General features: G+C 37.9%; 1 protein-coding gene across 1 annotated transcript in view; it reads right to left on the bottom strand.

Moving 5' to 3' along the window:
• Positions 1-87: 87 nt before the first annotated feature.
• Positions 88-16,209, bottom strand: part of acad9 (acyl-CoA dehydrogenase family, member 9) — a 20,597-nt gene continuing 4,475 nt past the window's right edge. Inside the window, exons 8-18 of the mRNA XM_028447637.1 lie at positions 11,421-11,494; positions 9,739-9,814; positions 9,588-9,658; positions 9,400-9,519; positions 4,293-4,421; positions 4,086-4,165; positions 3,732-3,858; positions 3,352-3,429; positions 1,230-1,358; positions 617-689; positions 88-346 (exon numbers count right to left, since the gene is read on the bottom strand). Of these exons, the coding sequence (XP_028303438.1) occupies positions 246-346; positions 617-689; positions 1,230-1,358; positions 3,352-3,429; positions 3,732-3,858; positions 4,086-4,165; positions 4,293-4,421; positions 9,400-9,519; positions 9,588-9,658; positions 9,739-9,814; positions 11,421-11,494 (1,058 nt within the window). The 3' untranslated portion in view covers positions 88-245. The remainder of the gene's footprint in view (positions 347-616; positions 690-1,229; positions 1,359-3,351; positions 3,430-3,731; positions 3,859-4,085; positions 4,166-4,292; positions 4,422-9,399; positions 9,520-9,587; positions 9,659-9,738; positions 9,815-11,420; positions 11,495-16,209) is intronic.

Genomic DNA, 16,209 nt, shown 5'->3' with positions numbered 1-16,209 from the left:
AGCTGATGGAGGTTCATCTGTAGACACTTCACTAAAGGATCAACTCGTATGAAGACAAAGCAGAGCAGAGGAAAAGACAACAGGAAGTAGCTGATAGAGCTTTTATTGTGAAAACAGTTGAAGCTTCCTGTTTCTTACAGAGGAGTCACTATTTAAACTTTTTACAACACATTTAGAATCAAACAAAGCCACTGATATGATATTAGACCTGATGATCTGATGGACCAATCAGAGCAGAGATGGACTCAGAATGTTCGTTCCAGAGGGTGAGAGCAGACGTACGCTCTGTTATCCAGCACAGCCTTAGCGATCTTCTTTATGTTAGCATCGTTGTTGTCAGGACAGTCTGGAACACACACACACACACACACACACACACACACACACACACACACACACACACACACACACACACACACACACACACACACACACACACACACACACACACACACACACACACACACACACACACACACACACACACACACACACACACACACACACACACACACACACACACACACAGAGAGAAGTGATGCTCTGTGCTGAGGTGTTTCTATGGTAACGTGCAGTGAAACTACAACACGCTCTGTGATCTATTACTAAGCCTTACTTTTCTGCAGCTGAACCATCCAGTAATTGTTCATATTGAACGCTTCACGGCAGAACGTGTTGGTGAGAAGAACCTGGAACGTAACGAGAACCAGAGACAGAAATAAACTGAACAACTACTGTGTGTAGTTTGTGTAGTGTGTGTGTGTGTGTCTGTGTGTGTAGTGTGTGTCTCTGTGTGTGTAGTGTGTGTGGTGTGTGTGTGTGTGTAGTGTGTGTGTGTGTGTGTCTCTGTGTAGTGTGTGTGTAGTTTTTGTAGTGTGTGTGTGTAGTTTTTGTAGTGTGTGTAGTTTGTGTAGTTTTTGTAGTGTGTGTGTGTAGTGTGTCTCTGTGTGTGTAGTGTGTGTCTCTGTGTAGTGCGTGTGTAGTTTGTGTAGTGTGTGTGTGTGTGTGTGTGTAGTGTGTGTCTCTGTGTGTAGTGTATGTGTCTCTGTGTAGTGTGTGTGTAGTTTGTGTAGTGTGTGTGTAGTTTGTGTAGTGTGTGTGTGTGTGTAGTGTGTCTCTGTGTGTGTAGTGTGTGTGTGTGTAGAGTGTGTGTGTGTCTCTGTGTGTGTAGTGTGTGTGTGTGTAGAGTGTGTGTGTCTCTGTGTGTGTAGTGTGTGTGTCATACACACCTCATGGTCGTGGTTCCTCAGTCCGATGCAGATGGACCTGGAGGCTCTGGATAGAACAGATGTCATGGCGTACATGTTGATCAGAATGTTTGCTACTTTCTTTAGCATCAGCTGCTCGTCCACGACCGTCTGAACCAATCAGAGGAGAGAAATGCATAAATGCTACAGATTTAATTTGAAAATCCACCTAAAGTTGTATCTTCATTATTTTTAAGAAGCTCTACATTAAAGATGGAGTTTTGAAAAATGGGTTTTCATTGATTTTTAAGATGAGCTGTGATTCATAAAGCAGCAGCTGGTGAATGAATAATAATAATAATAAGTTACTAGCTGTTCCATTACTGTTGGAAATGAGTAAAATCTAAATAGTTGAATAAAAACTGGAGATGAAAACACCTGCATTTCATAAACACTCAAATATTACTAAAAAGTTTTGACGCTTTCATATGAGGAGAAATTTCAGACCTTTCCATATTTAAATGTGTCACAAAAGTGAAAATGGAAACCTATCAATAAAAGCAAGAATGTTCTGTGTGTGTGTGTGTGTGTGTGTGTGTGTGTGTGTGTGTGTGTGTGTGTGTGTGTGTGTGTGTGTGTGTGTGTGTGTGTGTGTGTGTGGAGTGAAATTCTTCCCAGGGCAATGTCTGATTGACCTGAAACAGCTTCCAAAGACCACATCAGACACATGTATCTGATATTTTGGAGTAATTTGATGTTGCAAAACGTTTATTTTAATTTTAAGATTACAGCTCCCTCTCGGTATTGAGCGCGCTACTTCTGGTTCTGGGTCATATGACGTCACTGTGTCGCAGTTTGTTTAAAAAAAAAGGTCAATATTAAAAATGTTTTTGTACCGCTAAAAGTTATTTAAGTTAATATTTCAAGGTTATTTAAAATTATTCCCATGATTCCAAACTTCCTTTAAATCATGGGGTCCACTTCGTCCTCCGTCTCCATGACTGTACCATGCTATCATTAGCGTCTCAAACATAGAGCTCTCTGAATAGATCATATGAAACCATCAGCCACTGGTGAGTCTTTTACAGACAAGTTTCCCATTGTATAAACCATATAACTGTCTGTGTAATTATTCACTAACGCACTGTTTCACTAGAGTCAGTATTGAACTCAACCCGTTCAATAATTCATCTGGTAAACTACAGATTCTCTGTGGTGCCGTACATGGAAGTTAAACACTGATTTTTGTTTTCAAAAAAGACGCTGAATTATAGATATTACTTTAATTTATTTATTCACTCATGTAGTTTGGAGCTTTATGTTTTGTTTTGCACTGTTTTGTTGTTTTTCTAATTGGCTCTACAATGTCTATGGAGTTTGGTTATCAAACATTACACAGGAGAACACACACACACACACAAATATACAAAATGACTAAAAAAAATACATTACAGAAAAATACACTAAACGACAACAAAAATATGAAAATGAGTCAATACACAAAACTAAATATTCATACGAAAAATACACAAAATGACTCCAGAATCACTACAATGGCAACAAAAAACAATTATACAAAAATGTACAAAAAGACAACAGAAAGATACAAAAATACACACAATGACTCCAAAAAACATACATTACAAAAATAGACACCAAACAAAAAAATATATAAATAATTAAACAAACAAATACATTTATCATATTCATGTCTCATAGAATTAAACCAGATAAATCACACACACTATTTTACTTTACACCCATAAATAAACCCTTTATAACACTACAGAGTACAGTATGTACACCTCTATGTACATACAACCTTATAACACATACTCATTTGGCCATAATTGATAAGTCTACTTAAGCTCCTCCCACTATATGAATACATACTTCCAAAGGGTACTGTACTAGTTAGACCTAATAATGATTAGTGAAACAACCTTTGAATACAGAATGTTCTAAGGACGTTTGGAGCGTCCATCTTCCTGCAGAGAAGTTACCAGGCTCCTCCCCCAAAACACCTTCAAAGCGCAATTATATTTTGTCGACAATTAGAAATATTGCTTTTATTTTGAGAAAATCTATAATGGAAACCCAGCTAGTGATGATGGAACAGAAACAGTGAAACAGGAAGAGGAAGTGGCTGAAGAACCAAACTAACCTTTCCAAACCTGTAGAGCAGACTCTCCACTGTGGTTCCAAACACGTGGACGTTATGCTCCAGCATCTTAGCACTGTCCTACACACACACACACACACACACACACAAACAGAGAGGCTGTCAGCCTGGAGAACACACACACACACGCACAGAGAGGCTGTCAGCACACGCACGCACGCGCACACACACACGCACACACACACACACACACACACACACACACACACACACACACACACACACACACACACACACACACACACACACACACACACACACACACACACACACACACACACACACACACACACACACACACACACACACACACACACACACACACACACACACACACACACACACACACACACACAGCTCACAGTCAGGCTGGGATGAACAACACCATCTTTTCCAGTCAAACCCAGGTCCACGGAGCCTCCCAGTGAAACCCTGAGTTTCTGTCCTATTTTAGTGATCGCTAGACCTAGGTTTCCTCTCCTCATCTCCCTGAAAACACATCAGATCATAATAGATTAGATCAGATCAGAATAGATCAGATCAGATGTGGAACACTGCTCATGTTCACCTCTAAACTGAGCAGAACTAAACAAACAGCTGCATCACAATTATACAGTTTATATTTACCGTTAATATACAAGAACCAAAAATGATAAAGACAGAGATAATTAGCATGTAGCATTTTATTCACATGTGCTGATGAGTTTAAAACATACTTGAGCTTTGCTGTGAGAGTTTTTCCTGCAAACTGCATCCCTGTGAGAGCGATGTACATCCTCAGGATCTCATTGGTTCCCTGGAAGATGACATCACAGGTTCACACTTTAACACTGAGATCAACACGTCACCACATAAAGGCATACATGCGCGCGCACACGCAGTGACTGTGAGCACGATTAGTGTGTGTGTGTGTGTGTGTTCACCTCAAAGATGGGCAGGATGCGACAGTCCCTGAGGTAGCGTTCATAGGGGTAGTCCTTGGTGTATCCCAGCCCTCCAAGAACCTGCAGAGCCTCACTGACACAGAACCATCCTCCTTCAGAGCTGAACACCTGCACATTGTAGATATGATATGGATATATAGTGATCTAGATCTGTGCTCAGACACAGACGTTAGCCATGCTACTGCACCGTTAAGAGTCAGTGAGCATCAGATACAGCTGCTGCATGTCTGCATCAGTAAAAACACGTTACATCAGTTACTGCAGTGCTTCTCAACCTGTGATCCCCAAAATAAAGGTCCCATAGAGCAGGGACCCCCACTGTAGCTGAAGGTGGTTGAACACAGACATGAACATTGAAGAACAGTCATGTGGAGACAGGACCATCTATAAGGGGGAATAAAGGAGAGATTTTTGGGGTCCATCCATAAAGTCAGTAAAATGATGGTCCATTGTTCTATGAATCTGTGATAACCACATTTATTTATTCATCTGAATAATATCCACTGTTATCCAGGAACATTTATTATTATTATAGTCATCTTAAAGATGGAAATCCTGGTTTTAATCACTAATAAAATGGTTCAAAGTGACCAAAAATGGTAGAAAAGGTGAAATGGGATTTTAAAAACCACAGAAATTGTAAATAGTGGTAAAAAGGGTTTAAAGTGTCAATATCGACTTAAAAGTGGCAGAAAGGGTGGGAAACAGGATTGGGGTAATCTAATCTACAGTGCATATGAAAAGTATTCACAGCGCTTCGCTTTTCCCACATTTCATCATGTTACAGCCTTATTCCAAAAGGGATTCAATTCATTTTTTTGCTCAAAATTCAACACACAATACACCATCTATACTAGTCTACTTATAAATGCAAGGGAAGTCTGTGTGTGTGTGTGTGTGTGTGTGGAACAAATATCTCCCTGACACTGTGTGAGTTCGACCTGAAACTTGGTCAACGGGTTCCAAATACCCCAGAGTGTGTGTATCTGTTATTTTGGAGTAATTTGGTCATTTCAAAATGTTTATTTTAATTTTATTTCACTTCTGGACGGCCCCGAAATGAAACCTATTCAACTTTTGACCTCAGGGTGTGAGGGGGCGCTAGTGCACCATCTATATCTATCCGGGTTCATGACGTTTGTTTGGGTTAAAAAAAAAAAAAAGGTCAACATTAAAAACGTTTTTGTACCACTTAAAGTCATTTAAGTTAATATTTCATGGTTATTTAATATTATTCCCGTGATTCCAAACTTACTTTAAATCTCAGGTCACAGACGTCACTTCCTCCTACATCTCCATGACTGTGGGCGGTGCCTGTGCTGACGGTCGTTAGTTTTTTTTTTTAATTGTATTATAGTTACTGGATTTCCATTATATTATTTTTTTATTGTTATTGTATAATTTTACTATTGTATTAAAGTTATTGATATTCTTATAATTACCATTATATTCTTTTTCATTATTAATATATATTTTTATTACAGTTACTGGTGTTCTCATTGTATTATTAGCATTGCTATATCATTATATTACCTCATAATTATTTAATATTGTTTATTATTAATATTGTTTTTAGTGCATTATTATATTATTTTGTTATTGAAATAATTAACATTAATATTACAACATTACTTTTATTACTATTACTACTTTCACTATTAATATTATATCCCTAACAACATATTAATTATTATCAGGGCTCTACACAAACTTATCCAGTGGTGGCACTGGTGTGACAAACTTTCTCTGTTAGTCGAGGAGTTGTACAGCATAGACATATATGCTGATGAATAGTTGACTTAACTGGCTACCGTAGTTACCGTGTCTCTCTTAACAACCTGCGACGGATTATGTGCAAGAAGCGCGCGTGTGTGATAGATAACGCACAGAGGAGATGGCTGGCGCACGCACACAGTATTTATAATAAAAATATACTAAATGAGTAAAATAAAACAAAAAGTACACAAAATGACAACAGAAATGAATACAAATATACAAAAAGGCTCCAAAAACACACAAAATTACTCCAAAAAACATACATTACCGAAAAAACACCAAACATCAAAAAACATATGAAAATGACTCAAAATACACAAAACTAAATATTTATACAAAAATACACAAAATTCACAAAACTACACTAAAAAAGATACAAAAATACACAAAAAGATTCCAGAATCACACGTGTCATGTAATGGCAACAAAAAACAATAAATATACAAAAAATATACAAAAGGACAACAGAATAATACAAAAATACACATAATGACTCCAAAAACATACATTACAGAAAAATACAGCAAACAAAAAAAATGTAAAAATGAGTAACAAAAACAATAATTATTAGGGATGAAACGATTAATCGTAAGGCAGTTAAAAATCGATTCATAGGTATCACGATTGACATCGATACTTTGAAAATTGAATCGCAGTCCTTTTTTTAAACAGCAGAGCAGCTATATAACAGCTATATATTTATCCCTTCCCTTGTCCAGCAGTGAACACGGCGGGCGGAATCTGTTACTACTTTCTTTCTGGCCGCCTTCTACTCTTAAACATGTTCATAAATGATTCCTTACCCCTTTAGCACCGAAAGAATATCTGTAATATTACGTGAATATCTGTAAAAGTCACGTTTTTCTATTAGCTCTGTCTGCAAGCATAGCATCTCTTCTTCACTGCAAGAATTTCTGCATGTCAACCGACCACTGGGTTACCAGCACCCTCTGCTGGTCCAAACAAATATCTGATGTAAATACAGTGAAATTACTGTTTTTTTTTTTTTAAAGTTCAATTGTTAAGGCACAAAATACATTTTCAGGTGCAATTTTAAAAAGATAAAGAACTATTATGCAGTTTTGCATTGTTTACTATAGAACCAGAATTTAAATTAATAGGCTTCTTCTTTATTTGTATTATTCCTTTATTTATTTCATTCAAGATTTATTTTTAGTTAAATTGCATTGTTTTGAATAGTTTATCAAGGAATTCTTTTGACAATGAAAAATAAAAGGAAAATAGAACAGAATTTTCTAGTTTTTTTCCCAAAAAAAAATAAAGGAATGTTTTTCAGTCATCATTTGTCTACAGTCCCATTTTGTAAAATAAATTGTGAGAGAATCGTATCGTAAACCCAGTATCGTGAATCAAATCGTATCGGGAGTTGAGTGAACCGTTACATCGCTAATAATTACACAAAAACACAACAGAAAGATACAAAAATACGCAATTATTCACCTTACGCTCCCACATGAATGCATACTTCCGACGGGCACTGTACTAGTAATGACAACATGAAAAACATTTTTTTTAAATGTTTACAAATGTATTAGAAATAAAGAATGAAAATATAACATGTACATAAGTATTCACAGCCTCTGCTCAGTACTTTGTTGTGGCACTTTTGGCAGTAATTATGGCCTTAAGTCTTTAGGAATATGAAGCCACAAGCTTGGCACATCTATCTGTGGACACTTTGGTCCATTCCTCTTTACAGAACCTCTGGAGCTCCATCAGGTTGGATGTGGAGCGTCGGTGCACAGCATTTTTCAGATCCTCCAGAGATGTTCAATGAGATTCAAGTCTGGGCTCTGGGCCACTGTAGGACATTCACAGAGTTGTCCTGAAGCCACTCCTTCCATATCTTGGCTGTGTGCTTAGGGTCGTTGTCCTGTTGAAAGATAAACCGTCGCCCCAGTCTGAGGTTTTGGCAAACTCCAGGTGGGCTGCCATGTGCCTTTTACTAAGGAGTGGCTTCCGTCTGGTCACTCTACCATACAGGCCTGATTGGTGGAGTGCTGCAGCGATGGTCGTCCTGCTGGAAGGTTCTCCTCTCTCCACAGAGGAACCCTGGAGCTCTGTCAGAGTGACCATCGGGTTGTTAGTCACCTCCCTCACTAAAGCCCTTCTTCCCCGATCACTCAGTTTAGAGGGACGACCAGCTCTAGGAAGAGTCCTGGTGGTTCCAAACTTCTTCTATTTATGGATGATGGAGACCACTGTGATCATTGGACCTTTAAAGCAGCAGAAATGTTTCTGTACCCTTCTCCAGACCTAATCCTGTCTCAGAGGTCTACAGACAATTCCTTTGACTTCATGTTTGTTTTGTGGTCTGACATACACTGTTAACTATGGGACCTTCTATAGATAGATAGGTGTGTGCCTTTCCAAATTATGTCCAATCAGCTGATTCTATCACAGGTGGACTCCATCCAGTTAGGCTGTAGAAACATCTGAAGGATGATCAGTAGAAACAGAATGCACCTCAGATCAATTTGGAGCTTGATCTCAAAGGCTGTGAATACTTATGTACAAGTGATTTCTTCGTTTTTTATTTTTAATAAATTTGCCAAAAATCTCAAACAAATGTTTTTAAGTTGTCATTATGGGGAATTATGGGTAGAATTTTGTGGAAAAAAGTGAATTTAATCCCTTTTGGAATAAAACTGTAACATGATGAAATGTGGGAAAAGTGAAGCGCTGTGAATACTTTCCTTATGCACTGTATAATGTACGGTTAGTTTAAACTGGTAAATAATGGACATGACAAATTGTGAATGTGATTAAATTGGCAAAAATATTCATGAAATATGGTGAAAAGAGGTTAAAAGTGACAATAATGGATCAACATATGTAACATTAGGTGTAAAAGTGATAGAAATGGTTTATAAGTGATGAACATGTCTGGAAAATGGAAAAAATGTGTAGAAAAGTCATTCAAATGTGATGTAGAAGTGTCAGAAATGAGAGAAATGTAGGAAAAATACATTAAAAGAAACAAAAATATGGCAAGAAAAAGTGATGAAAATAGGTTAAAATATGGTGAGTTTGGTGAAGTTGTAGAAAATGGTAAAAATAAAGAAAATTGTAGAGAAAATATTCTTAGTTTCTTGAAGGCATGGTGACCCCGTCCCAGTGTCTTGTGACCCCAAATGGGGTCCTGACCCCAAAGTTGAGAACCCCTAGCTTCCACATTTCTAAAAAAGTTCCTTATGAAAGAATGAAAACTTTTTAGTGATATTTGAGTGTTTTTTCTAGATTTAACAGTAATATAAAGATGGTGTGAAACATTAGTATCTGAGCGTACCTTCACCATGGCAGCTTCCAGAGAACAGTCAGGAAGTCCAGGTCTGTCCATCATCCCTGCTGTCAGGTAGGCCATGCTCTCCATCACATAGGCGTTCAGAGCCATTAGTGCAAACTTCTCCTGGAAACAGGAAACAGGAAGTGTGAGAGTTTGATTCTCCTCTACAGAACAACAGCTGTTTTATTTACCTGAATCATGCCAAAGTCGCTGAGGCTTCTGTCAAACTGCTTCCTGGTAGCAGCGTACTCAGAGGTAAGCGCTACGCACACGCACACACACACAGGTCACATCAAAGCCCAGAACACAGACACAGTCACATGATGATCACATGTTTATTACCGATGAGTTTCTTAATCATTCCTGCAGAGGAGCTGCCCATACTGAACCGACCAGAGTTTAGGATGTTCATGGCAACCTGTTCAACACAAAGCAACTTTATTAACTCAGAGCAACTTTATTAATACTGGGCAACTTTACTAGCACAGGGCAACTTTTCTAACGCAAAGCAACATTTAACGCAAAGCAACAATTAACAAAGCAACATTTATTAACGCAAAGCAGACAGACAGACAGACAGACAGACAGACAGACACCATTACAAACTAAACTAGGAGGTTTTTACAGTTACATTCAAACAAGCATCACAAACTTGGCAGTGGTTTTAGATTCATTTTAATTAATTAAAGGTCATAATTATCTATGTGCGTCGTAGGGTCCAAAGGACAGGCTGGGGTCGGTAACCCATGTGTATCAAATATGAGACAGTTTGAACTTTGTATATGAGTGTTATAGTGGTTTTTATATTATGGCGTGCAAAATGGCGCCAGTGGAAAAAATCCAGTATGAAAGAGAAAACCAGTTAAAAATCACTCAGTTTCTCTCGTTCTTCCGCTAGACCTGTTAGCGTCAGACGCCACTAAAAGCATTGCCCTCTGAGAACGCAAGGCATGATGGGTAATTTTCACATTGAGTCTTGTTTAGGGATGGACAGTCATCATGTGTATCAAATATCAAGTAGTTTGAACTTTGCATTTGAAAGTTAAATGCATTTTTCTATAATGGAGTGCTAAATGGCGCCAGTCGCGCCACGACCAAACCGTAAGAGAGACGAAAATTCTTTTGATGATTTTAAATCTTCAGTGGGTCCTAAGTGTTCTGGAAGCCCCTCAGACCAGTTCGCGCAAAAGCAAAATGCCATTAACCCAAGATGGCTGACTTCCTGTTTGGTTTTGGGCAAAGTCATCCAGTAACTTTTTGCTCATCTTGGGGTCATGAATACATGCGGTGAATTTCGTATGAATAGGACAAACCTGCTGGTCGTGCAGTTCCATCACAGTTTGTGCCAGTTTTTGCGTTGCGTTTGTATTCCGTGCACGACCAAACTGTTAAAGATACACAAATTCTTTCAATGATTTTCAATCTTCAGTGGGTCCGAAGTGTTCTTGCCGAGTTTGAGGCGAATCGCATAGAGTCCCTCAGACTAGTTCGCGCAAATGTATTTCCAGAGCAAAACGGCATTTTTTGACCAAAGATGGCTGACTTCCTGTTTGGTGTTGGGCGTGGTCATAGATTAACTTTTTACTCATCTTAGGGTATTTTTTACCTAAGATGAGCGGCAATTTTTTAAGCGATTTTTTTCATTGCGCCAAATTATCTTGTTTTTCAGCAGGCCCGAGGTGTGTGCAAATATTGGTAAGATTTTGGGTATCCTAAAGGGGTAAACAGGTGTGGAATAATAATAGGGAAAAAGAGAAAGAACATTAGGTTCCTACGGCCTTTAGGCCTTCAGACCCTAATAAAGATGAATCTACTTCTAGCTAAAAGTCATTGAGGATGAGGTAGTTTAACAAGGTCTGATGGTGCATTCACTGACACCTAGTGGCTAGGAGTTTACATTAAACATGATGAAAAAAATCGTTTTAGACATTTTTTGGATCAATGCGATAATCACACAATATATTGCTGAACTGATTTTTTCTTACACTTAATTTACCCTGAAAATAAATCAAATCAGAACTCACCTTAAATCCTCCTCCAACGTCTCCGATCACGTTCTCCACAGGAACTGGAACGTTTTCAAAGGATACTTCACACGCTGAGTGAATAAAAACATGTTCATTAGAAAACCACGTGTCCTGTTGAATAGCAGACGGCGTTAAAAGACACTACACAGGTGGAACAAGGATAAACCCCGCCCACTCTGAAGCCAAGACACAAGGCTGTCAATCAACTGCTGGTCCAACCCTCATCCAGGGTCATCAGTCTGATAACATGAGGTCTGTGTATGGAGGATAAAAGCTAACATGTCACATGTCGTGTTAAATAAATCTTAGCGGTAAGCTAACGTCACTATTCTTCCGTCCTGACTTGTGAAAGTAATTATTTTTTAATTACATTTAATGTGTTCACAGACAAAGCTGTTCTCATTAGACACTAATGTAACTATAGACAATAGTGTAACAATAGTGTAACTATAGACAATAGTGTAACAATAGTGTAACTATAGACAATAGTGTAACTATAGACAATAGTGCAACTATAGACAATAGTGCAACTATAGACAATAATGTAACTATAGACAATAATGTAACTATAGACAATAGTGCAACTATAGACAATAGTGCAACTATAGACAATAGTGTAACTATAGACAATAGTGTAACTATAGACAATAGTGTAACTATAGATACTAGTGTAACTATAGACACTAATGTAACTATAGACAATAGTGTAAGTATAGACAATAGTGCAACTATAGACACTAGTGTAACTATAGACAATAGTGTAACTATAGACAATAGTGTAACTATAGACAATAATGTAACTATAGACAATAGTGCAACTATAGACACTAGTGTAACTATAGACAATAATGTAACTATAGACAATAGTGTAACTATAGACAATAATGTAACTATAGACAATAATGTAACTATAGACACTAGTGTAACTATAGACACTAGTGTAACTATAGACAATAGTGTAACTATAGACAATAGTGTAACTATAGACAATAGTGTAACTATAGACAATAGTGTAACTATAGACAATAGTGTAACTATAGACAATAATGTAACTATAGACAATAGTGTAACTATAGACAATAGTGTAACTATAGACACTAGTGTAACTATAGACACTAATGTAACTTTAGAAACTAATGTAACTATAGACAATAGTGTAACTATAGACAGTTTACCTAATGACACAGTATCAGACCTGGCTGACAAAATCTTGCATATTGTTGCAGATTACCCACATTTGAAAAATGTTGTGATTCATTTTGGGTTAAATGATTTAGCCAAGGAGGAGTCTGAGGTGTTAAAGCAGGATTTCACCCATCTGCTAAAAACTGTGAGCTGTTTACAGCCTAAAGTGTTCATCAGTGGCCAGATACCTCCAGTCCACAAAGGAGATCTGAAATTCTCAAGGATTTACTCTTTGAATAAATTTCTGTCTTCGGCTTTTGCTGCCCTTTCACTAAATTTTATAGAAAATTTTCCTATTTTTTGGGAACGTGGTCATCTTTTTAGAGCAGATGGACTGTGTCTAAACAAGGCTGGAGTAAAACTCTTCACATCCAACTTATTTAACTTCACCAGTCACACTGCTATCAGTTCTGATAAAGACAGAGGACAACATGTACCATCAGAGAACAAAACAACAAGGAAAGAACATGGAGTCCATGAGCTTCCAGCAAGAAATCAAAATCACCAAAATGAAGAGGTCAACCCAACCCCCACATCTCAGGACCCACCTGCTTCACCCCAAAATTCACCTACTTCCACCTCATCCAGCTTCTCTCCTACCCCTGCCTTCTTGGATTTAACTGCCCAGATGAACGAGCTGGTTCTGGCTGGTACAAGACTAACACCCCACCCTTTACCCCACCATGGTCAATCTGCACCACCCATCCCTCCTCAATGATACCAGGTCCAGGATCACTCTTCTCCTCAGACCAGATGTGTTCATCTTAGAGCGACACAGGTCTGATGTGTGCTGGGTCTAGACTGCAATAGCTCTATTTTTAGGAACAACCAGAAAAAGTCAGGGCCTTATGGAGTTAATGCAGCTTCTTTAATTCCTGTGGTGACAGGTAACACAGGTAAAATTGTGAAATTAAAGAAAAACAAAAAGCTTAATAGAGATAAAAATGTGACTCCTATAACATGTCATCCAAAAAGTCCACCAGTGTCTCCAGTAAAGTCTTTAAAATTAGCTCTTCTTAATGTTAGATCTCTTGTTAACAAGTCACTAATAATTAATGATTTTATTTTAACACATCACTTGGACTTTTTATTTCTTAATGAAACATGGTTGAATGATGGTATCAGTAATACTATTCTCAATGAAAGTTCACCACAAGACTTTATTTATTTAAATAAGTGTCGTACTTACAGGAAAGGTGGTGGAGTTGCTGCCATTTTTAAATCAATATTTCAGTGCAAAGAAATAATATTTGGTGATTTTATCTCCTTTGAATATATGTCATTCTTACTGAAGGGTGATTCAAGAGTTCTGTTTTTAGTCGTTTATAGACCCCCAAAATATTCTGGAGAATTCATGGATGAGTTTGCTGAACTGCTGTCAGTTGTATGCACTGAATACAACTTTTTAATAATAACAGGTGACTTAAATATTAATGTAGACAATAACATGGACAATACTGCCAAAGAACTGTATGCTTTAATGGATACTTTTGGTCTTACACAACATGTGACTGGTCCGACACACACTCAAGGTCACACTTTGGATCTGGTTATCTCTAAAGGTGTTGATATCTCTGCTGTTGATGTAAGAGACTTAGCTCTATCTGATCATTTCTGTGTCTTTATTGACCTAGAGACTGTAACATCTGTTCTCCCTAGTTATGTGTGTTTAAAGAAAAGGTACATAAATGAGAACACAAGTGCACAGTTTATGGAAGCCATAGCAATGACACCAACATTGAGTGGTGAGACAGTTGATGATCTTCTGGATGAGTATAATAGAAACGTCTGTAATGTCATAGATGTGGTGGCTCCAATCAAAACTAAGAGAAAACCAAACACACAGAAAACACCTTGGAGGAGGACTGAGATAATGCAGAATTTGAAATCTGATTGTTGAAGAGCTGAGCGTAAATGGAGATCAACAAAACTCCAAATTCATCTAGAACTGTACAAAATAAGTCTGCGAAAATTCAATGATGGCTTGTTCAAAGCAAGGCAGCAATACTTTTCTGAAATTATTGCCAAAAATGTCAACAACTCTCGCACGTTGTTTTCTGTAATTGAAAAGCTCACAACCCCCCCAGATCAGATAGCCCCTGAATTACTGTCAGCTGGAAAATGCAATGAATTTGCTGTATATTTCAATGAAAAAATACAATCAATAAGGTCAAACATCAGAACAAACCAGCAAAAAAACTTCAACCACTGAGGGAGGAGTCAACTACAATGTTAGAGTTTATTACAGTGAACCCAAAAACAATAGAGGAAACTGTTCAGCAGCTGAATCCATCAACGTGTTGCCTTGACACAAAACCCTCAAACTTCTTTAAAACTGTTGTAAAGTCATTTATCACTGATTAGTGTCAGATAATTAACTGATCATTCCAATCAGGCACCGTACCAAAATCCCTGAAAGTAGCTGCTGTGAAACCGCTGTTAAAAAAGAGAACACTGGATGCCTCTATACTGGCTAACTATAGACCAATCAGAACCTTCCATTCATGGCCAAGATCATTGAGAAGATGGTCTTCAACCAACTGAGTCAATTCTTAACATTCAACAAAATATTTGATAAATTTCAGTCAGGTTTTGGTTCTCATCACATCACAGAAACTGATCTGATCAAAGTGATCAATGACATAAGGTTGAACACTGATTCAGGAAAAGTATCTGTTCTCATTCTATTGGATCTAAGTCTACATTTGATACTGTAGATCATACAATGTTGTTACACAGATTGTAAACATGGGTTGGACTAAATGTTAAAGTAATGGTTTAAGTTCTACTTGGAGGATCAAAGTTATTTTGTAAACATTGTAAACTTTGAATCTGACAGATTACCAATGTCCTGTGGGGTTCCTCAGGGCTCTGTTCTTGGACCTCTTCTGTTTAGCCTTTATATGCTTCCTTTAGGACACATTTTACACAACTGTAAGGTTGATTATCAGAGCTACGCAGATGACACACAACTATATCTATCACTGAACCCAGATGACTATGGTCCCATTGAGGTGTTGTGTGACTGTTTAGAAAAAGTAAACTGATGGATGAGTGAAAACTTCCTTCAACTAAACCATGACAAGATGGAGGTGATTGTCTTTGGTAACAAGGAAAAGAGGACTGCTGTCAGCAAGTATCTGAGTCTGGATCTTTAGAAGATAAAGACCAAGTCAAAAACCTTGGTGTTCTGATTGACTCAGATCTGACATTCAGCATCAGATCAAATCTATCACAAAAACATCTTCTACCACCTAAAGAACATCTCCAGAGTGAAAGGTTTAATGACTCAGAAAGATCAGGAGAAACTGGTCCATGCTTTTATCTCCAGCAGACTGGACTATTGTAATGGTCTTCATCAAACATCTACAGCTGGTTCAGAACGCTGCAGCTCAGGTCTGAACCAGAACAAAGAGGTCAGAACACATTACACTGGCTCCCAGTCAGCCTCAGAGGAGACTGTAAAGTTCTGCTGCTGGTTATAAATGTGTGAATGGGTTTGGTCCAGAATACATCAGTGAGATGTTAGTCAGGTATGAACCCAGCAGGTCTCTGAGATCTATGGACACAGGTCAGATAGTGGAGCCCAGAGCTCACAGTA

This window comes from Gouania willdenowi, chromosome 5, assembly GCF_900634775.1.
Source record: "Gouania willdenowi chromosome 5, fGouWil2.1, whole genome shotgun sequence".
Lineage (NCBI taxonomy): Eukaryota > Metazoa > Chordata > Actinopteri > Blenniiformes > Gobiesocidae > Gouania > Gouania willdenowi.
Note: the sequence above shows the minus strand (reverse complement) of the source record. Positions and strands in the feature narration are given on the sequence as shown.